The sequence below is a fragment of the Aulonocara sp. 'chitande type north' Nkhata Bay genome, linkage group LG16, assembly GCF_057382095.1.
Source record: "Aulonocara sp. 'chitande type north' Nkhata Bay isolate Kocher_YH1m ecotype deep benthic linkage group LG16, A_spYH_male_GT1.1, whole genome shotgun sequence".
Classification (NCBI taxonomy): Eukaryota; Metazoa; Chordata; class Actinopteri; order Cichliformes; family Cichlidae; genus Aulonocara; species Aulonocara sp. 'chitande type north' Nkhata Bay.
In genome coordinates this window covers 23,420,132-23,443,193 of record NC_141359.1, presented here as the reverse complement: position 1 = coordinate 23,443,193, position 23,062 = coordinate 23,420,132, and the positions used below count along the sequence as shown (strand labels likewise).

The following is a 23,062-nucleotide window of genomic DNA, read 5'->3' as shown; positions in this document are numbered from 1 at the left end:
TTATGCTGTCTGACACAAATTACTTCTCTTATGAAGTACACGGTCAAACATCTAAAATGCAAGTACCATTTTAGTAGAAATTTGTCCGGGTTGAACAGTCGGTCAGTAATACGCTTTGAATAATTCATTGAAAAGTTCTAACCGGAAAATACGGCCCTTATCCTTTCATATCTGTAAAGGACGATATTTCCCTTTTATCATACTGTCAGTATCAACCTCATGATTGAAAAAAAGTTGAAACAGTTAGTCAGAAATCTCACTGGACCACCAGAAAAAAATTCAGTTTGACGGCATACTTCACAATAAAAGAACAATTAGGATGCATAAAGGAGATTATTAGTTTCCAACTTCAGCTCTTAAGGGATTTTTATGGAGATTTGTTACAATAATCGCAGTAAAACTTGGTAAATAACCAAAAAAATCACTGAAACTCTTGCTAAGGTACAATGTAACAAAAGATCGGAGAATGAACACACGTCAGGAGTTCTGCAACAGCTGAACAGTGTAATTAATTACCAGAATACCATCTAAACAGAGTGTGCAATATAATAGCTTTTATGTTTCCTGGCTCAGTTTTGCGCTGCTGACTCCCAAGCTGTTTACTTGTCCTGCTCCCTTAACAAGCCACAAACCTGGAATAATCTGAAAAAAGCAGTGTACATCAGAAATGACTGATCACTACTTTGGATCATATTTAATACTTTTTTGTTCTTTGTTTCTCTGTTCTGCTAACATGCACTTCTCATGCACTTCCCCGGGCTCTGAGGCTTAGACACAATGGTGCTTTAAATTAATTGCTCAGCTGGCATTCCACCTTAACTCACAGTGGCAGTGGTAAGATGCAAAGGTTTGTCACATTTCTTAATTTAGCAAGTAGGCCTGCCTGACAATTAGTCCGCTAAACATTAATTGAAATAGAGGGTCTGATTTCGTGGACACTTGAGGTTTGTTGCAGGAAAAAAAAACTTACATAAAGTCTCACACTCTACAACAGGGTTGTCAAACATAAGGCTTGGGGACCAGAATCAGCCCGGTAAAGCCTCCAATCCAGGTCATTAGACAAGAAGTGAAGGAGGACATAGATTTTGGAATTTAAAGTGTATTTTAATGATTTTACAGCCTATCCTATTGATAAAGAGCTCCCCCATCACCATTAATACTACACCAAAGGAATTAAGTAACAGATAAACAGTTAAACGACAAAAAAGTTCTTCTTTTTCCACTATGGTCTGTAGAAATAGTTTGTTTTTGTTTGTTTGTTACAATGCTTCCACAGTTAAAAAAAGAAGCTTTTTGTGAATTAACAAAACCTTTCTACTTTATAATTATGGACAGTCTGGGCAATGATCTACTAGAACTTTTATATAGCTTTCATTTATTTATGGCAATTTAAGTCACGCTGACCGATTTCTTTCATTTTCCTCCACAGCATTTCTTTCACGTAGAAAAACTGAGACACAGTTCTGAAATGGCACTTCTTACACTTACACTGATAAAGGGGAGTTTCACTGGTCTGGCCCACTTAAGATCACAGTGGGCTCTATGTGGGCATCAATATAAAATGAAATCCAGAAAAGTGGGATTGTTTTGAGAAAATAAAAGATAAACACAAATCAGGTTACATACAAATGATCCAGTTGGGCATTCACTGACCGCAAACATAGCTTATTTAAAATATGTAAAACCAGTGTTAAAAACTTTATAATTAGCATGTTATGGTCTTGTTAACAAGCTAGGTCCCTTCACTGTTATGCATGTAAAAAAAAAAAAAAAATATATATATATTAAGAGCATATTATTATTACATTTTTGCATTTCTCTGAACAATCACACAGTATTAAGAAAGTTATTGCATGCAAATTTGTGTTGATTTAAAAAAAATTTCGGTTTACTTTACTTTACTATTTACTTTTACATCTGTAACCAAATATTGCAGTACTGTATCTCAAAGACTGAAAATTGTCTATATTTTGATGTATGAGTTATGCATGGGCTAATGAGTTTTTTCCCCCCCTAAAGGATCTGTATTTTTGGTGCAGTGATAGTTTGACTCGACTCCTGATGGAACAGTGGATGTTTAGTGACATATGGCTTACAATGTAACAACTAATGACAGCGGACTATCTGTGTGGGATATCTAATCTATTGGCAACACTACCACACTATCTATCCATACATCCATTTTCTCAACTGCTTATCCAGTTCAGGTTCGTGGGGGTGCTGGAGCCTACTGCAGCTGTCCTTGGGCAAGAGATGGAGTACACCTTGGATAGATTATCAATCCATCACAGACCTAACGCACAGAGACAGACAATCATTCGTGCTTACATCTACACCTATGGTACAGCTAATTTGGAATCACAAATGAATCTAAAATGCACTTCTTTGGACTGTGGAGGAAAGCTGGCATACCCGGAGAGAACCTGCACAGACGCAGAGGGAACATGGAAACTCCACAACAGAAAGGAGCTCAGCCAGCCAGGAGATTTAACCCGGAACCGTCACGCTGCGATACAACAGAATAAATGACTGCATACTGGTAGCGCTGCAAAAACTTTACTTGCTTTATGAGGTGAGTTAATGTCTCACCAGCTGAACTAGTCTGATCCTTTTTGAAGTTGTGACTTTTAAAACAGATGAGAAACAACTTGCTGGTGTTTCAAAATTTCTCAGGGAGGTGAAGTACTCATAACACTTTTTTTTTATAGCCAAGCCATTGTGAAGTAATCAGTATTGACCTTTAGCTTTATTCATTTCCCCAGTTTTCACAATAGACAAAAACCACATCACATGGACCTTGTCCTTGGGAGCTGGCTTGCTCGATTTACATTCTCGCAGGAACCTCCGTCAGGTGACATCGAGAAAAGTTCAGAACTGCAGTACTTGAAAACTTAAAAAATGTAAAAAATGAATAAATGTGCAGAGGGCCCAGCAACAGCAACAACCACTGCAGTGCCAACAGCAGGGTTTATTATGCTATCCTGTTTCACCACTTTCTTCCTCACTACCCTCACACGGTACTTGTATTTCTACTCTCTGAAGTCACCAATCACAACACATCCCTGGTATATAGCTAACTGCAGCTGAAGTGTGGAGCGACGAGGTCCCCAGTGAGCACAGGCAGGCCAGGGTGTAATCATGTCCACCCAGGGCCCCTGTGCTAACGCCTGCCTGTGCTGCTATCAGCGGGCACTGATAGAAGCTGACAGGGTTCAGAGTGAGAGCGACACGCAGCAGCGCCTCTGACCTGAGCGACGGGCGATACGGTCGTGACCGGTCATCAGTGTTTTGTTAGTGAGGAGCGACAGAGAGGGAAAACAAAAACAACGCCAATGCTGTTCACACAGTTGCTGACAGGATTTGCCTGAGAAACCTGTGAGTGCTTCACTCGGGTGTTTTAAAAGGATAATCACACCCTTTTCCTCTCTAATGTTACCAGTAAGTTACCTCATCAATCTACATGATAATAGTCATGTCTTTACTTTGTTTTTCCTACTGCCAGTAGTCATTTACAGCATTTCCCACAATGCCTTTCGACAGAACATGCCTGAACGTGTTGCATTTTAGCTGTGGGTCTTAGGTGAACAAAAGCATGTCTCCTTGCAGTCAGGAAAGCAAACGAGCAATTCAAAAATGTCTTAATGATGAAATGTCTTTATGAGCATAAACTGTAACTTCTTCATTGCCTTCTGTGACACGTATTTTGCCAACAGTGAAGTTGCAGCGTGTCCTCTGATGGACAAACTATGCAACAGGCACAGGATGCACTGAATTTGGATTTCTTACCTGTGTGCAATCTGGTCACCAGTCTTTGTACTGATGTAGCAGCACAGAATGAGCGCTGTTTAATATTTACAAGATATTCCAACACTTTTCAGGAACAAAGAAGTCACCTTATGCAGCTGCAGTCATTAGAAGCTGTTATTAATCCTGCCGGAATGGGTGAGGAGCAGGGAGCACAGTAAAAGCAAGCCTTTCGGGGTCTTAAATGAAATGTTTCTCGTTGCAAGGTTAGTAGCAAACAAGGTCGATTTCTGCTGATGTTAGAAAAAGTCTGAATAACCGAAGGAAATGTGCGCGCTGCCATTCAGAGCCAACTTTCTGAAAGCAGGAGTGCATACAAAATGTAGGTCACAGCTTAATAATCGCATTGAATATGACATTTTTAAAGAAAAAAAAAAGCACAATCCTAAGTTTTAGATGTCTAACTCCCCATGAAGCCCAGCACCAAATTAACTGCTGTGTGGGAGTAGTGTTGTGGAGCGCGATCTTTCTGCTACGGAAAATAAATTCTGCTGTCATATCAGACAACGGCACCAGACTCAGTGTGAAAACACAAAAGCCTGGCTGCATCTGCCCCGTGAGCGCACGCGCACACCATTTACATACAGGACGACACACGCTCGCGCAGCAGACTCAACATACCTCTACTCGTACTCAACTCGCATGGGAGAAACATGTTGACCTCATTCTTTCATCGGGAGCCACATAATAATAGGATTGTTTAGAAGGTGCATTTGACAAAAAAAGGGTCTAGATCCAATTAAGTGACAAAAACTAAAGACAACCTATAAAAATAAACATCCACAGCATGATTATATTTCATTTTGAGGTGGAAGAGTGGAAGAACTGTGACAAGGGAGGGACAAAAACCTTATCCAACTACAGCATGTAGTAAATAACAAGATTATTAAATGGTATTAACTATAAGTTGATTTCAGTAGGGTTCTTCTTATTCTCTCCGGAGCCTATTTGACTCTCTGAACTAACTGTAACAAATCCATTGACACCTACAGTGACTGATGAACCCACACAGTCGCAGCCCAGCGCACAGTGCCTGCACACTGGAACGCCGAAGCGGAGCTAACAAATACAGGACATTAACCAATCTGATCTGGATGAGTTTTATAATCTCATGCTATGTCAGCAGGTGAGCATAGAGCATACAGTACAGTGTATCTGCACAGTACATTGGCCTAGAGCAAAGGAACACCAGTAACATGACAGCTCCACGCAGCCTCAGCTAACCTCTCCCATGTATCAATCAGCAGCTCACTGTGGTGACCTCATATCTGGATCATCTGTGCAGCAGCTCTGAGACATCAGGCTTTCCATTGTGCTGCTCTTCCTAAACAGCTTGTGCAGCTTCTTAATTAAAAACACGGTGACTCCTCTGCAGATCTGTGCTTTCAACAGTCCCGCAGCTTTTTTTGTTTTTTTCAGCCACTCTTTCTTGAAAGCTCTCTGCAGAGCCTCTCTTGCACTGAATCCTGGGTATTCCCGGTCGGGTGTCTCGCAAAGGTTGCAGCATCCAGTGGACACCGAGCGGCACTAGACAGCAGCTTGGCAGATCACTGACACTATTTTGTTTTGCTCTGACAGGAAGACAGACGTGTCTTCGCAGAGCTGAGGGGTAGGAAGGATCAGCACTGTTGTCCTGTTAGTAAACACTTAAGTGAGACATTAGAACGTCTGCAGGAACTTAATATGCTGGGTCAGAGGCATGGGGGCAAGAAATAGGGGTGAGACCTGGAATACCATAATAGGCATGGAGTGTTGCTGCCTTAAAGATGCATAACATCTCCAAGCAGGCCGAGATCTATCCTGAAACTACAGGGCCCATGAGTCCAGCATATATTTGTGAAAAACAACCCCCAACAGCCACACTTAATTATGGAAATTACTCTTTTTTTCCCCAGCACATGATTTCACCAACCTTTTCACTCTTATGATCTGATCCCTCATCGGCTTTATGTCCTGGAAGCTTTGCTGGTTGACAAGGCTGTAGACCAATATGAATCCTTGACCGTTTTTGATGTACAGGTCGCGCATTGAGGCGAACTGTTCGGTCCCAGCGGTGTCAAGGATCTCCAGCACCGAGGGCGAGGAGTCCACCTCGATCTCCTTGCGGTAAAAATCCTCTATGGTGGGGTCGTACTTTTCAATGAACGTCCCGGTCACAAACTGCACAGTGAGGGCGGATTTCCCGACCCCACCGCTGCCCAGGACCACCACTTTATACTCGCGCATCGTGGGATTTAAATCAAGTCGTAAGGTATCAATCTCCGCGCGTCATTGAAATCAACGCAAAATGCTCCAGTGCGAATCACGCTCACCATTCGTGTCCCATTCTGAACGGGCTGTCAATAACACAGTCTTGTTCGCTGCTGCTCAGCTATGGCAGAGCACAAAGACTCGGCACCTCAAGATGGATTTCATTGTAGATATTCCCCCCATGCAGGCCAGACACTGACAGTTATACGAGCATCCGAGGACTGAAAGTGTCCGAAAAATGCGCAAAGGGAGAAAAAGAAGCTCGCCCGATGATGTTGAACGTGCGGGTGTTCATCTGCTTAGCTCACCCCTCTCTGTACTTCATAAAAAAACAAACTTGCTCCATCGAGGACGCTGGGAAAACGCTGGCTTAGCCTCGGAATGAACTGCAGGCACGATTTTTTAAGCTGTAGACCGCCTTAGAGAAACTCTCCCAAATTAAAGTGCCCTGACTTTCAGTTAAAGAACTTGCGTCTCTTTGTTTCTGTTTCACCATCTCTGACATGTCTCCGCTTCTCCCCCGCTCTCCAGTGCGATTCCAGCTGCCATACTCTCGGGTGGAGACCCGCGGCCGCTGCGTTACCAGCCGGTCCCCACTCGGCTCCCGTACCGAGGCACCAAAAAAAAAAGAAAAGAAGAAAAAAGGAAAAGCCTGTGGATCCTCCTTCGTCAGATGGATACGCGAACAGCCCAATGGGCGCTTCCGCTTTCTGTACACCTCACATGTGCCTGAATGGCAGCCTCACGGAGGCAGCCAGTGAGATTCGTCGCTGACATTTCCGTTCATGTGTTAAAATTCCCATCATTCGGTTGCCCCAGTGACATCCAAAGAGAGCTCATCCAATCACGGAGGCGGCTCGGGGATGTGTATCCAAGAGGAGGTGAAACGCACCGGATGCTGTTGCTATGGTAACGCTGCATTAAAAAAAAATAAAAAAATTTAGCTGCGATCCGACTCGAGAGTGAAAAGTCACTCACCTTGTAAAAATAAATATAATAAACCTTTATTATTCTTTGATAATGAGCAATACAGGCTATGTAACACACTCCAATTGAAACCGCCAGGTAAGTCTTTTTAATTGACTACTTTAGCTTTCACTAATAGTGATAAATACAATTTCACAGGACAGCTGTTTGAACAAATTGTAACACAAAAACATGAAAACATGCTCACTGAGGATGACACGTGGTTTCTACTGCTGATGCATTGCAAAATTAAACACAGCTCACAGGATGGCATTTACACGACATTCATATATTTATTTATGTATATTTAATATCAGATTGTACACAATTTAGAATTTACAGGAACAAAAAATATCCACAAGAAATGTTTAATTATACACAATTACTTTTGGGGAAAATGTTTGCATTCAGACCAGGATGGATCCAAATAGCTGTTGCGTGACATCTTAACGAGAAGCTTCAGTGTTTAAATATGACAGGTTGCAATAAAATGCTAGCCAACCCCACAAGCCAATCAATATCAGCTATTTCAGGTGTCGTTACAATGTAATAATGTCCTCATGTTAGAAATGTGTGTATCTTAATTTAAGAGAAAGGTTCAGTGAAGTTTATTCTATTTATTAGACGACATAGAAATCATAATTAGTGAACAAATACAGACTCAGTAATACACCAAAGGTAAGGCAAAGTTCACACAAAGCCTGTCTTCTCAGTTGTCTGACTGTAGAAAAAGTGCTTATGAGAAGTGTTTCCATCAGTCAGTCAGACCAAACATTCTTACTGTTCACATCTTTTTGACTGGGCGAGATCTCAAACAACCTCTGTGTGCAGGTGGATCCATGACATTCAAACGTTTTGCCATAACATAACACAAACATTCAAAAACATGCCTTTAAGTAAAATAAATAAGTGGGGAAATATTGTATGTCTAATAGCAGTCTAAACTTTTAAAGCAATTATATTTTGAAAGCCAAATACATTTTTAAGTTTGGTGCTCAACATGCAGAGGGAAGCCTTAACAAACACGAAACTAACATTTCAAAAGTTCTCTTTTATGCACTGTTTTACCCACAGTGTTTCACCATATAATAATAAAGTTAAATATCCAAGTTTCTTCCAAGTAATCTAATTACTGTGAGGAGATACAGCTAATCTACCACCGACCAAAATACAGTTTTCATCACTGCAACTTGGGATTGCCCTCAGCAGCAAATCAGACAATAAATGACAAACTACTGTTACACCATTATGAAAATTACTTCTTTTCTTTTTTGGAAAACATGTCCTGTACGATGCACTTTTGTACATAAAAATCAATCCTATGGCCTTGGTCATACAAAGGCTTGTTGTCCCTTACAGGCAGCAAAAAGGATGAATTGCTTTAAGTTTCTCCTTTGTCCAACATCAATACCTGGACACAAGACCGCTTTTAATAGGCTAACAGATCAAGGTCCTTTGAGAAACCCTCAGCACACCTAAAGTAATTTTAATAAATTGCATTCATCACAAAATAAAAGAATACATGTTAAAACTATTTTGAACTAATATTACACCAGTAAAATTATGCTCGTAAATTCTATTGACATGTAAAACATCACAAGGAAAATATATAATAAAAAAGTGAAGAAATGCAAAAGATTCAATGAAAGGTTTCTATTTGTACACCTTGTTTGCAAAATAGATAACTAAAATTCTAATAAAAGAAAGAAACAATATTTCTCTTAATCAGACACAATGCCCACCCTGTCTGCTGCTAAATAGTAGACAGCAATGAGTAACTGCATCATGCCGCGTCAATCTCTCATGACTACATGTCACCAAATGTTTGCCTCCTTCTACTTTACTACAAAAGTATTTTGCCCTTTTTGCTAATTTCTTGTCGAAAAATGAAAGAAAATCAAATTAAATTGAAAATTACATTGAATAACATACACATTAAAGCATCAGTGAAAACAAACTGTAAGCCTAATTAACAGGTCCACACACAATACCACTGCATTTACATGGTATTGCAAAAACACGTAGATTTAATCCTAATGTATATGTCTTAAGTGGAATAGATTTTCTGAGTGTTTTTCCACACAAACCTTTTCAAATATACTTAATCATTGCATGCACAACTGTTTAGGCACTTGTAACCTTCGATTAATACAGTACTGACAAGTGACTGCAACCTTAAGACTAACAGTTGAGACACTACTCAACACGCAACCCTCACAGGATCACAAGAGCTTTAGTTTGAATATGAGCAGCAGTAACTTCATAGTCTTACTGAGCTGACTTTCATGGCTGTGGAGGTTATATCAACTTGAACAAGTGAAAAGTATTTACAGATCCATCAGTGAGTCAGCAATTGTCTTGAGCAATAATGCACATTTACTAAAGAGGTGTTAAATTAGAAAAACAAAATTGCTTTGAACGGATAAAACATTTCATTTCTCTCAGAAAAGACAGAAAACAATCTGTATATGTAATGCAAAGGCACACCAGGAGGTGGAGCACTGATCCATTACTCTGGGTGAAGTATAGAGGGACTCAGAGCATTTTTAAAGGGACATCCATAAACCTGCTGTTAGATTACATTTTTTTTATATACACAATTTTTTGTTAAGTTTAAAGTTAAATTAAGTGCTTTTCTCTTTGATTAAAAGTTAAATCTGGCACTAGATGAGCAATCATTATCATCAAAAACAAAACTTTCTTAGTTTAAATAACACATTCAATAAAGAATATGATGATGATAAAACTGCAATATAAGACGCCTTTACACCTGACATTAACAGGTACTGTCTACAGACTGAGAACTGATTAAAATATTTACATTATTTAAAACATCTCTGTTGTTTAGTTTTATGCCACTACTGCCAGTTTACTTCTCTGTAGCATCTATTGTATTTAAGTTTGATTGGTGGCTAAATGCACTCATAACCCTATCAGAATTAGTTTAGGAAACAAATAAATAATGCACATTGATCGTTGAAGGTGCATGTTAGCAGGTGCAAAGGCGTGTACAATAACAATCTCTCTGACACCTATTACAGTATAATGTCATTATAACTGCCTGTAATGTATCATCATCATCATCATCATCATCATAATGTCAGATAAAGTCGGCGATGTTATCCACATGCAGCCTCTTGTATTTTGTGTGTATTGTTAACAGAATATTTACAGAACGGCTGCCCGGGACCCTTAACAGCAGCAACACGGCACTGGCTTCTGTTTCTGGCGGTTACTTGAGGATGATCTGTTTCGGAGGCAAAGACAAGTCACTGAGTAGTTTCACACAACAGGTATACTTTACAATCGCCTTTGTTACAAGACAAAGATTATTAAGGAACTCACTTCTCACTCTTAAGTGATATGAAAATACAAAGTTTAAGTGAAATGAACTTTATTCTCTTGATACATAGTTTTGTAAAAATGCGGCTTGACCTTGAAGCTAATTTAAGGTTAAAAGTTTTATTGATTTGCAAAAGTGATTTGGAACTGAAATTATAAGTTTTGATATTAAAAAATGTGTTTAAACAATCAAATGAATTATTTTACACATTGAATAAATTGTTTTATGCATTTTTAAAAACAGTTTTAACTATTTATCAGCTTCAAACCCTTTTTTTTTTCCAGTGTCAGACTTTTGACCGTGATTTTGTGTTGTGGCTGTGTATCAAAGGGGAGGGGTGCGTGTAGACTAGTGATTGAAAGCTCCTGTGTCACGTTGGTTACAAGTTTAAAATGAGCATTTTGGCTGAAGATGGTCACTGCTCCTTCACGGGATGCTGCCGGCACCAGCCACAGTTTCAGATTGTGCTATAATAGACTATATTGATGGGTCAATATTTGAAACATATTGATATACATACATGTGGGGAAAAAATTTACCCCTACAACAAGGAATACTGTTATCTGATTGGGTGGTAGGTTGCAAAAAAGCTATATTGAGATTAGAATCTCGCCCACCTTATTTAAACCTAATGTAAAAGAGTTCATAGCACCTGCAATATCAATATGTTACAAACATTCACTCATCAATATAGTCAATCATAGGATAATCCAGGAAACCATGTTTCTTACCTGTTGGCTGGTGCCAGCAGCATCCTGTAAAGGAGCGATGACCATCTTCCATCAAAATGCTCATTTTAAACTTGTAACAAATGTGACACAGAAGCTGTCAATCATCAGTCTACACCCACCTCTCCCCCTTCATACATGCCCACAACACAAAACCAGGGTTAAAAATCGGAAAATGATCAAATCAGATGTAAAATAAAAAAATAAACGTAAACTAACAAAAAAAAAAAAAAAATGAAAACAAATTTATTCAAAATAAAATCATTTTTTTGTTTTTTTTAAACAGTTTTTTTTTTACATTTTAAATATCAAAACTTAGAATTTCAGTTTCAAAAGACTTTTCAAATGAATAAAACTTCTGACTCTGACTTAGCCCCACACTTTTATGCCAGCGGTCATGACAAAGTTTAAATACTAACTTATCCGTATGTCCATATGACTTCATTCATTAAACATTAAAAAGACAACAGTAATCAAAGTAAAGAATACCAAATACTTTAGATTTACTCTCTCAATCCTAATATTAAATGTTTCAAACTAGCCAATTGAGGAAATGTGAATAATATTTTTTATTACACGAATAATAAAAATCTTATATTAAGACGTTGCACACAGAAAGTCAGCATAACCAATATCAAGAACTGTATGGTTAAGTCCTATATACTGTAGCTTGTGTTGGAAAAGACACTGACATCAACCAAAGCATAAAACATGCAATAGAGAATATAAGCGACACCACAGTTTGCAGATGGAAGAGCTAGAAATATGTTTTGTTTCTAAAGGAAAGGATGAGATGCAGCCTAGTTGGTCTACGAGGTACACGAAAGCTTAATGCTGCAATGCAAGCCGGGCATCTCTACGCTGATGAAGCAACTCCCCTGATTGAAAGATGAAGCACTTATTTAGAGCTCAAGGATTTATGACAGAAAGCTTTAAAAAGGAGCAAACCTGATTGGTTGGTGCTGTTGCTGCGTAGGGGACACTTGTGGCGGGAGTAGTTGCTGCAGAGACAGTAGCAGGCGTAGCACTGTACATCATGGGGACTTTTTCAGGAAGGGAACCATGAAAGCAATGAAAAGGGAGGTGGAGCATTATGGTAACCATAGCAATGTATCTCTCTCTCTTGCCAAGCAAATACAAAATGACATTAGCAGCAAGCCATCATTGGGTTAGACCAGCAGATGGCATGTGATCACACAGCAAAGCGAGACAGCAGGGGAAAAACATAAAAGGAGGGCTGATAAGAGATAAAATTAGGAAATCTGTCCATAATCTGGCATCCCACAAGATATGGCATGTAAAGCTATGCCACCAGAGGTGATCAATGTGTTTGTTTGTTGTTGTTTTGTTTTTTTAAATACAACATTTACAGAGTTTTACTATTAATACAAAACATTAAAGAGCATAAACTATGAGGTAAATCTATGGGATGCTGATCAAATTTCCTAATCACAATCCAGAATAAACCAAAAGTGCTTACATTTCTTTACTGTGCTTTGATTATTTAAAATAATTTTACAAGCATATATACATACAGGGCTCTGATCAGAAAGGCAAAAAATGAAACATAAAGCTAAAAATGTTTACTAAAAAACTAAAGTAATCTCTTGTTTTTTTCAGTTTTTGTTCTCATCCAGTTTCCTGGTTCAAAGGGTTGATTTCTCATCCGTTAATAGTAAGTATACTCTACCTTATCCAGACAAAGTAATGTATTCTTTACTACAAAAGGACATGGTTAAAGAAGAACATGGAGGAGGCACCTACCAATGCCATTAGCTGGAGTCATGCACAACACAGAACCTGTGTGATTTACAGGTGAAAAAAGAAAAGGTCTTTATCAAAATCGACATACATTAATATGGTCAATACTGGTGTAAGCCCATAAAAACAGATCTTTACTTTATTAAACAGGCCCATTGTGTTAATGCAGCATTGTTTTGTTCTGATGGATACAAGCTGAGTAACACAAAACTAGTGTTTTGTAGTTAGTGTTCACTAACTACAAAACAGGCGCATTAACATAGAATACATTTAAGAGAAATTTCTGCAAGCAAACAGACCTTTTCAAACCAGACATTTACACTGGTCGCATTAGGTGAGGTGTAGGTGTATGGAGAGAAATTGCCTCAAAAAAAGGTTACAAATATGTACAGTATGACACACAAGACCCCCCCCCCCCCACCAAAAGAAAACAAAGGAAATCCCAATTTTACACCAGAACATGAACACAGCTTACATATATGGATCTGTGCAAAGCTGACCTTGTGAAATGTGTCTCAAAAGCCCACGTGTGCATATTAGGCGATTAGTTCACATGGTTTTGTAAGTGAGCGAGAGGGATGTTACGTGTAGTTTTAGACATTTGTATACACAGAAAATTATCCGATTTGTGAAGCTGAACTTAACAAATTGTGTGTAAATGATCAGTATTTAGTCAGGTTTAAACATATGCATTTGTAAATCTTAGTTTACGCGTGTGTGTCATACTGTACACATTTGTAATTCTTTGAGGCAAATTTCTCCCCATATAGGTGTGTCTATGACCATGACTTGCCAACTGACATATAGCACACCTGTTGCCTTGAAGAACCTGCCCTGGTTGTTAAGAGGTCATCAATTTGCTTTGTAACCACTGCTTCAATCTTTAATAGTTTACTGGTTCTACTGGAGTAACTGAGAGCAACTGTTTTTCATAACAGTCTTACTTTTCGTAATATGAGTTTAACAAAGTTTAATTATAAGCTATGATAAAGCCAAGAATCTTGCAGTGACATGTCAAAAACCTGTTAGTGTAAGGATTAAGAGTCACACCCTTTTTTGAAAGCTTTGATATAACAGACCTGTTCACAAGGAGTGCTGCTGATCCTGCAAATTTCTTCAGTTAAGTAACAGTAATACATGATGTGATATTTGCGAACAATATCTGACGGCAATAAGCCCTGAGACAGACACGGAAATCTAGCTTAGCCATGGAGTCATAGCAGGTTTGGAAGCTCACCTGTGGGATAAAATGCTGCAGTGGGCTGCTGCAGAGTCTGTGAGCTGACCAGAGCCTGCTGGTAGTGCAACAAACTGGGGCTGAGGAGAGAGCCGGCCCAGCTGCTCTTCTCAAGAACTGGTCTCTTTGGTAGGGGTTGCAGAACACTATGGGGAAAGGCCTGGAAAGGGACAAGAGGCAATAAGACACTTCCCATATTTCTGTTACGCACACCTTTAAAAGGATATGTTAGTATTTATGTTTAAAAAATGATACACATGACTAAAATATAAAGATGACACAATGAAAAAAAAAAACTACCACAGATATGACTGGTGTAATGTATTCAACAAAACTTATTTGACAACTTGAGCACTTAAAAATACCCATGCTGACAGATCATGTACAGAAGGGCAATATAAGACTTGAAGAAGCCGTAAACCCCAATGACAAAAATGAAAAGTTCTCACAGTACAATTAATAGCTACATGCAAAGCAAAAGGTGAAAGTACCAGGTCTACAGTTGCCTCGAGGGGTCGCTTCATTGCTTTGGCAGTCGACTGAGTCTTTTAATAGCAGGCAGCGAGCACATGATGGCAGTGGGCCAATGGGATTCAAGCGTATTAACATACAGGTAACAGCAAGCAGAGGTGCATCATGGAGGACAGCATTGTGGATAGGTGAGAAGGGGAAAACAAAACAAAAATAACCTGAATGTAGTATACCACATAAAACACAATATTCATGCACAGTAAGGACACATTAAACTAAAGATTCCTTAATTAGTAGGTCAACATGTACAGTTAATGAATCATTTTGGCAACAAAGACTTATAATAACAAGGGTGTAATAACCTTAAACTATACGTCAAGTTTGAGAACAATGCTTAAAATGAAAGGTATTAAAATATTAACAAAACCTACTATGCACACAAAAGGATTTTGGAACACGCTGGTTTTATGACTCCAAGTGCAGGATACTGATATAATGCACAGCAAGCACTTAACAGTTTCATAATTAAATGAAAGATAGCTTGGTTTTATGAAGGTAGCAAAGGCAGTACCACAAATCAAAAGTTAAAACAACCATGCACCTGATGTCACAAAGCACAGAATGTGGAGCTCCATTTACTGCATTCACACTAAAGCTTTTGAATTACAGATGTCTCCTTAACTTGTACAGTACATAAGAACAACTAACAACTTAAACTACAACCTAAATAAAAATGTATGGAAAAGAATTAACCATAAAAGATGATGTATGCTAGACATGATTTTTAAGTAGAATGGAGGCCAAAGAAGCATAATTTAGTGAGCCAATGTGGCTTTAATATTGCACTAAAGAAAAGATAATAGAAATTGTGAGAAGCCTGATTGTGCATTACATTTAAAGGCTATTTAATGATATTTAATGACGCAATTTAAAAACAATCCAAGAAAAATTGTAGCTGTAAGACTTAATGAAGAGGATCAATTTAAAATTGCTAAGACTATGTAAATCTGTGAGAGGAAGGTGTCAGATTCAACTGTCTGAAGTTTTACATAGGAAATCAATATTGTGACCTTTAAGAAGTTTTATTTAAAAATAAAATACTGGTGCATTTCTTTGATATTAAACTACTTCAGGAGTTGCTGCTTTAAGTTTTGAGAGGAGCTTCTATTCAACTTCACTGAATGTACCATTACAAATGCTTACAAATATGCAGCACTCCACATTCAGCAATTTCATAGACAGAACAATGATGAACACTTTATCAATCATCAGAAGGATAACACTCTGACTTACCACAGCTGCAGCTGCGGCTGCGGCCTGTGCTGCCACTGCTGTCTGATTGATTTGTTGTTGACTGGATTTGATTTTGGCCTGCAAGTGTGCAGGCGGGTGAAAATACTTGCACTTCTCCCTGGAACAGCGACTCTTGATGTAGTCCATGCAAACAGTGACAGTGTTATCCGTGGTGTCAATCATTGGGCTGTCACTGGGATGAGCAAAGCGGCAATCTGTCTCCCCTCTTGCACAGTTTCCTCGCTGAAACTCACGACACACCTGAGAGGAGCAAGAGGAGTTCAGCTTTTAAATGTGTAGCCAGATCATGTGAAACCGCATAAGCGCTAATGTATTTTTATGTGAAGTCACGCCTTGGTGTGCATGAATACCTCTAGTTTGTCTGAACGCTGAAGCTTCTGTGAGGGAGAAGAAGAGGAAGAGGAGGAGGAAGAGGAGGAGCACTGGACTGAGACAGGTGAGCTCCCTGGAACAAGAACCGGAGTGCTGGAGAGGATGTCTGAAGGAATGAGGCTCATTCCATGGCTTAATGGTGTCATGTATGAACCATAACCGAGACCAGCGTTTGTGCCAAGTCCCTGTGTAAATGTTGGCTATGAGGGAAGAGCATACATATTATGTGTGAGAATGCCATCCATCAACATCACACTGACTTAAAATTCCTCCTGAACCAGGACTTTACCACAGGCTGCAGGCTGGGTCCAGGGATCATGAGCTGCATCTGCTGGGCAAGCACGGCTGCTGCAGTCTTCTGATGGATGAGGTTGTTGCGCCCATTTATCTCTAACTGGGTTTTTAAGTGTGAAGGTGGATGAAGGTACTTGCAGTTTTCTCTTGAGCATCTGCCCTGCATTCAGAGAAATTATAAAGTGAAATAGAAGCATTTTCATTCATATCATAAAGAAATTTTACAATCTGATAGACTAAAAATGTTGCTGAATCAAAAGACTGAGAAAAAAAATGAATGTTTTGTTTTCATCAAAATCCTGTAAGATTGTCTCAAAGAAATGTAATCGTCAACATGTTTTTTCTCCACAGCTCTCCCACTCAGGCTCCACTGTCAGCGGTGCTGTGTTGCATGACGTGACAGCTAGTCGTGGCTAGAATAAAGCATTTTACATTGCAATGATGGATGTCAAAATTTTCTTGAGTCAGGCACAAGACTTTACTTGGAGTGCAGACAGTTAGTGTTGAAAAATGCAAAAGAATAAACTGTTGCAGATTATGTGTTGCATTACATCCTTTATTTAGACTCTCACAGATCAGATCAGAGCTGGTACTCAGAAGTGTTAATCAGCAGGTTAAATGATTTTTCCCATGAAAATTTCACAGACTACACAATTCTCAATCCTACCCGACCCACCTACTATCCAAAATCATTCACTGCACAGTCACTGAACATCAGCTTTGAATGCAACACTTGTGCAGCATATACTGTGCATTACAACATGCATTGGCTAATTACACAGGGTTTTTTTTACTCATTTAGCCTTAACGGTGGTATATTTCAGCGGTTTGTTTTTAAGCCTAAATACAAAACCTGAAAAACCCTTTATTTATTTATTTTACCCTAAATATGAGCCAATCAAAGCCATCCCTGCCACTCAGGCATTTATATTAACCTAATAAGAGATGAGCGTTCTCTCTCCTATATATTCAAGTTCTCAGACTCATGTCTGCTCATTTAAATTTCTTCTGACATTCATTTAGATATATATTCTGAATACTGGTTATTAATTTGTCTTATCTATAAAGAAAAAATGTAGTACTCACAGAATGAACCAAACAAGGAGATACAACAACCAAGGAATGACTTGACTTTATATCTTCAGCATCTAGCCCTAGAAAATTTTCAGAAGTAATGCCTGCTGGTACTGAACTTTAGCCCTGATATATAACAAAAACGTATCGCCTACAATAAAACTGTAGAAACAGCAAGTAAAAGGAATCAGCTACATCTGGACATCAACAGTACTGTCGGGTGCTTTATTAGAAGCCACGAGGATCTACTTACAATACCAAAGAGTGTGCATATTCTTCAACATGATGACATCAATTGTGTTAGGATTCACTGGTGAATGGGAAAGTTAACAGTAATTGTTTTGACATGTCCTTCTCACTCACAACCCTGAATTGAACAAAAATCGTATGGCAACAACGTCAGCAGGAAAGCCAAGAGAAAAATACGAGGAAAACACGTCTCTGAATGGCTAGCTCTCACTAAGCAAACAAGGGCTCAATACTACAAAACATCATTGTAAACTTTGACATAGTTAGACAGAGTTCCTAAAAATTGGAAAAGCACAGCTTGACATTCATTCTCGAAATTCCAGTAGAAACTCTATACTCCCCTTAAGGTACCCTGTTGAAAAAACATTTTAGTCTGGCTCTGAATAAACTGCACATTTTATTTAGAGCAACGAATGAACATTTGTTAGAAAATCTTCAGCTAATTTGACAAATAAAAATCATAAATAAGGCATTTTAGGGTATCCTTTATCTCATGTAACAGTAAATTAAGTAGTTTTGATATTTGCTTGTTGGTCAAATAAAACAAGCACTTTACTTGTGAACAGGACAATCAGTTTAGATCATTTTTATATATGAATGTAATTTATTTATACTCTTTCTTGAGTTTCTTGAAATGTTCTATTCAAATCTATTATAATTATGATCATTAAATTTCCATATTAATCAATATGAAGGTAATGCAGATAGTTGCAGTTGTAGCTTTTCTTTTCAAAGCAGAGAGCTGTTCTCACCTTAATATTTTATGAGCAAAATGTAATACAATCTTTTACAAAGGAAATTACAGATTTCTGGCCGACTACTTTGCAGTAAAATAAATATTATGGAAACCTCTAATCACTTTGATAAGTTGAAAAGTGCTTGGTGCCACTTATCTACAACATAAAGCCAATGTCTGAACTAATAAAACCCCCCTTTCAGATATGCACCCAATTAATCTGTTGTTCCATTATTCTGTTGGCATCTGAATGTATCAATTAGATTTCTGAATGAAGACTCCGGTCGCTTTTTTAGCCAGCAGGCTGGACCTACCATACCAAAGAGGGATGATTAGTTTATGAAAAGGGAAGACGGACTGCAGAGTGGTGCAGCTCACCGACAGTCATAATAATCAAGATGAACAATAAATGTTTTTATATGAAGGAATGAAGTAGATTCATTCTATGAATGCATTCGGGCCCATGTCCACGGGAGTTACAGGCAAGCTATGTAAAAACTTGTAGCAAGGTGGTAAGGAGATGAGTCAACATGAGGATAGTCCTGGAGGCAAAGCTGGATTTTGGTGTGATGGTGAATGTGTGAGAGTGGATTAAGGATGCCCCCACCTCATTCAGGGCAACTGAGCAAGCAGGAGAATAAACTGACTGTAATCCATCTGGCTGCCAGATTTTTTTTCTTCTTCTATCACCTAAATCCTCTGGATAAGTGATTAGATTTTACCGTACAATCTTTGGGAAATAGTGGTATTACCCATGATTTCACAAATAGTAGAGCAATATGAGAAATGAGGCTGGATGCTTGGGAGGGTTAATGCACTGAAGGGCTCTGAGAATTCAATATTAAACTTACACCTGACTATACAACAGTGATGCTAACAGTTGATTTCTCTATTATCACCACTTAACATGGGAAATGAGCATGCTTGAATTTTTTCTAACCCAAGAAATAATTATTTTTCTTTCACTTTTATAAACTAATAACTGACACGTACTTCCAGCACTACATTATTAAGCATATAAGTAACTTACACAGTTACACTGCTAGCAAACAGCAACAAAATCCAGTTTTCCTTTTAGTCTTAGTTTACTTTCATACTCCTTTATACAGGGGCATTATTTTCTGACACTTAATAGAAGATCATTAATATGTCTTACCTTCAGTGAGTCAAAGCAGGCTATGACTCTTCCATTTTCAATTTGGCAGCTCTTCGACGGATGAGCAAATTTGCATTCCTCATCACTGCGTGAACAGTTTCCTCGCTGAAACTGTCGACAAACTTCCAGAGTTAGCCATTTTGTGTCTCTCGCTGAAGAAATATTTAACGCCATGTCCAAAAGTTGTAACTTTAAAGCAACTTTTAAAAGTCACTCTTATTGTTGAAAGACTAATTCACCAGAAGCTGTAGCTTAATCGCAGCTTTTAGCTCTGAATACAGTCTGCTTCTTTGTTAAAACAACCAGATGACTCCCCCATCAGAAGGAGCAGAAAAATCAGATGACTAGCCAATCAAAGAAAAATTATCCTAGAAACAAGAACAACTGTGTTTTTTACAGCAAGAGACTGCAGTGTATACTCCACAGCCGAGAACGCCCACAGAGAGTGAACAATGATCTCAACACAGAATTGTTACTCTGTCGTATGTGCGCTGGTCAGTAGCCTCCGTCTTGTTATCCTCTATTTTATGGCTTGAATTTCTCATTCTTTTAGGTGCTGAAAGTGTGCAAACCAGCGACAAAGGGCTTGAGCTGAGGTATCCTGTGTTGGTGCATGAGACTGCAACTTAAAAAAGAAGCGAGGGGCAGCAATGTACATGAACCAACTTCAGGTCGGAGATATCTTCTCAAAGGCACTATCTGTTTGTAATCTGAAAGAAAAGAAAACAGGGATATTACTGAAATTAAACTTAATTGTGATTACAGCATCATTAGTCTGTTCAGTGGGCATATTAAGATACGTTAAGATGTTATGTAAAATATGAGAACAAACTCCCCACAGAAAGACAGGTTCAAACCCAGGACCTTCTAGCAGTGAGGTAACCACTGCACCAACATGCCCCCATGACGATAGTACAGAGCAGACAATTCACATTGTTAGAACTTCTCTGTAAGTAATAAAAGTTCAGCTCATACAAAGCTGTCAGCGTTTTATCAAGAAAAGAGACTTTGCACACACCTGCAAATCACTCACCACCTCACATCTGTTCCTGTCTTTATTTAAAGCCATTAGTCTGCCTCCTCTATAAACTGAATTACAATGAAGTGGCAGATGCCATCCATTTAAACTCATACAACTACACAAAATAGGTTTGAATCAGCAAAGCACAAGTCATACATTTTGCAATCAGGCATAAAAAAATCCGTTTATCTTTCACCATGGAGCTCCTTCTCATCATTTCGTGGGAAATCCAAAGGGAATACAGATGTTTTATGCCTACACATTTCACTCTTTTCCAGGTTATGCTGCCTAAATAAAAGCATTAGCATTTTATAAAGGCACCAGATCACACAATCAGAGTTTTGCTGAAACACGGTTATGACACATTTGCATCAAAGTTTGTTCATCAGGATCCATTAATTGCACTTTATAAGAGTCATACAGTTATTGCAGCCAATTCATTTTTTTCTACTTCTCTATGTACTGCTAAGCTGGTTGGGAGTCAAACACAAACTGCGTAGTCAGACCTGCAACTACACAGGAAGTTGCTGAGCAGACAGAAAAGGTGGACAACTCATGAGCTGATTAAATCTGCATGATTTGATTTTTTTTATCCTACTAAAATCAACTAAAGCTATCAGTAAATACTGCACTCCAAAAGCTGTTTTGCTCTGCTGCTCTTTCTTTTCTTTTGCAGCAACCCTTGGTCTAACAGTACGCTGCAGCAAATTCCTTTAGGCGCAAGTCAGGAAACAGAGCAGGAAAACCGACCTCTCTCACTTCATTCGGCACTAAAATGCTTGTTCTTGTTTCTTGGAATCTAGGCTGGAGATACAACTTTCAAGCTGCTGACTTCTAAATATACTGACAAGAAAAAACAACTCTTACCCTTCTTTCTGTCCCATGGATTCAGTGACTAAAGATTTTCTCTTCACAGCAAGAAAAACAGACTCTCTGCCAGGCTCTGACTAAAACATTTCCAGCCACCCCCTTCCTGTCTGGGAGCTGGCCTCTGGGAAGACCCTCCCAGTTAGAAATTGTCCAATAGGGAACAAGAATCTGATCTGCCATGTGAAACTTCCTGTTGACCATTTATTTATGATTACAATCTGATTACTTGGAGAACGTGGAATTCAACACTTGATCCATGCCTCCAGAGTTTGCTGCTGCAGGGATGAACAATGATGCATGTGAAATAAATTATTTTGCAAGCTTGCACAAAGCTTCTGCACAAACATGACTACAGAGCATGCAGCCCATAAGTGTATATCCTAAACACTCTTTACAGTTAATTATCATAAATACAGGCCTGAGTTATTAGCTCCATACCTTGGATTAGGTGCAGGTCAGTATGCTGGTATTAAAAACCCGTAATAACCCAATGTAAATAGAAATACGCCTTTTTTGTTTTGTGTGTGTTATCTTTCAGTTCTAATTGTAACATTTAAATAATTTCAGCATCCTTCTCAGTTCAGGGGTGTAGCCACTTACTGCTGACAATATGATGGATGGCGTTGTCTTAATGGCACTTCCGAGTATCCCAGGTAGGAATCATTTTGTCTACTTTTTTAAAAAAATGTAGTCATTTTCAGAGTAAACGAGGAAATGCACATAAGAAGCACCGCTGTAGGTGTACCATAACAACAAATACAATCATATTGTGTCACTGTAATTCGATTAAAAGCTGTAAGAAAATACTTTAAGGCTTACTAGTACAATGGCAGTCAACTAACTGCCACTATTTTGTATCACGCAGTTTTATTACCACAGTTTGAGACTGCTAGGATGCTTAAGTGTCAGCTTTACAACCCAATCAGAAATACATTCACATTAACATGCATTAGCTTGCATTAGCCACACTGGTAGCAGAAAGACAGGACCTGCTTACCTCATCATCACGAACGAGCTGCTTCCCAGAGGATACGACAATCACGCACCAGCTAGGACAACGGCAACCCAACTAACGAAAACAATATGTCAAGTGTTCCCGAAATTTCCTCTCAATAGCCTCTTTATTTCTCGCCCTGTTCTGAGAATTACCGCTCGTTATTTCATCCACGTCTCCGACCTAATTTCTTTAGTTTGTAGCGCTGCACAGATTTAAGCAACAAGCTTTTGACAGCTTACTGTACGACCGTCAGTTCAGTGTGATAAAGGGGTGTCCCTGGGTGCGATGCGAAGGCTGAAAACAGCCATTAATTCAGCATATGACGTTTCAACCGAGCGTAAGGCGTAATTTATTGTATAGAGACATTTCATACATTAAGTTGATTTCTAAAATAATAATATAGTGGGAAAGAGTAGGCA

General features: G+C 38.8%; 2 protein-coding genes and 1 long non-coding RNA gene across 10 annotated transcripts in view; 1 reads left to right on the top strand and 2 right to left on the bottom strand.

Annotated features, from left to right (window-relative positions):
* The window catches only part of rap2aa (RAP2A, member of RAS oncogene family a), a 12,488-nt gene extending 5,307 nt beyond the window's left edge, over nt 1-7,181 (bottom strand). The window contains exon 1 of the mRNA XM_086267509.1: nt 5,717-7,181. Coding sequence (XP_086123635.1) covers nt 5,717-6,030 — 314 coding nt within the window. The 5' untranslated portion in view covers nt 6,031-7,181. The remainder of the gene's footprint in view (nt 1-5,716) is intronic.
* Nucleotides 6,983-16,729, top strand: LOC147311541 (uncharacterized). Its single transcript, XR_015125471.1, has 4 exons — nt 6,983-7,119; nt 10,184-10,313; nt 12,712-12,766; nt 16,528-16,729. It is a non-coding gene; the product is annotated as an uncharacterized LOC147311541 (long non-coding RNA).
* On the bottom strand, nt 7,289-23,062 carry LOC147311540 (muscleblind-like protein 2a). Of its 8 annotated transcripts, none has more exons than XM_086267507.1 (10): nt 22,644-23,062; nt 19,756-20,465; nt 16,536-16,700; nt 16,225-16,446; nt 15,854-16,114; nt 14,581-14,634; nt 14,090-14,249; nt 12,856-12,891; nt 12,040-12,092; nt 7,289-10,267 (listed from the first exon to the last, which is right to left on the bottom strand). In XM_086267507.1, exons 2-10 carry the CDS (start codon nt 19,927-19,929, stop codon nt 10,253-10,255), a joined length of 1,140 nt encoding a protein of 379 aa, XP_086123633.1. In that variant the 5' UTR covers nt 19,930-20,465; nt 22,644-23,062; the 3' UTR covers nt 7,289-10,252. The 8 variants fall into 8 exon arrangements, with proteins under 8 accessions (XP_086123633.1, XP_086123628.1, XP_086123629.1 ...); XM_086267502.1 differs by lacking the exon at nt 12,040-12,092 and adding an exon at nt 22,247-22,318 and having other exon boundaries at nt 22,644-23,060; XM_086267503.1 differs by lacking the exon at nt 12,040-12,092 and adding an exon at nt 22,247-22,315 and having other exon boundaries at nt 22,644-23,060.

What these genes read in the sequence shown, in the direction of transcription:
- LOC147311540 (XM_086267502.1), bottom strand. Translation starts at nt 19,929, where the DNA reads ATGGCGTTAAATATTTCTTCAGCGAGAGACACAAAATGGCTAACTCTG. An exon ending in CCTGCTTTGACTCACTGAAG is followed by an intron (nt 16,701 to 19,755) that starts GTAAGACATATT and finishes CTCTGAATGCAG; the next exon opens with GGCAGATGCTCAAGAGAAAA. An exon ending in CAGCCGCAGCTGCAGCTGTG is followed by an intron (nt 14,635 to 15,853) that starts GTAAGTCAGAGT and finishes TGCTATTAAAAG; the next exon opens with ACTCAGTCGACTGCCAAAGC.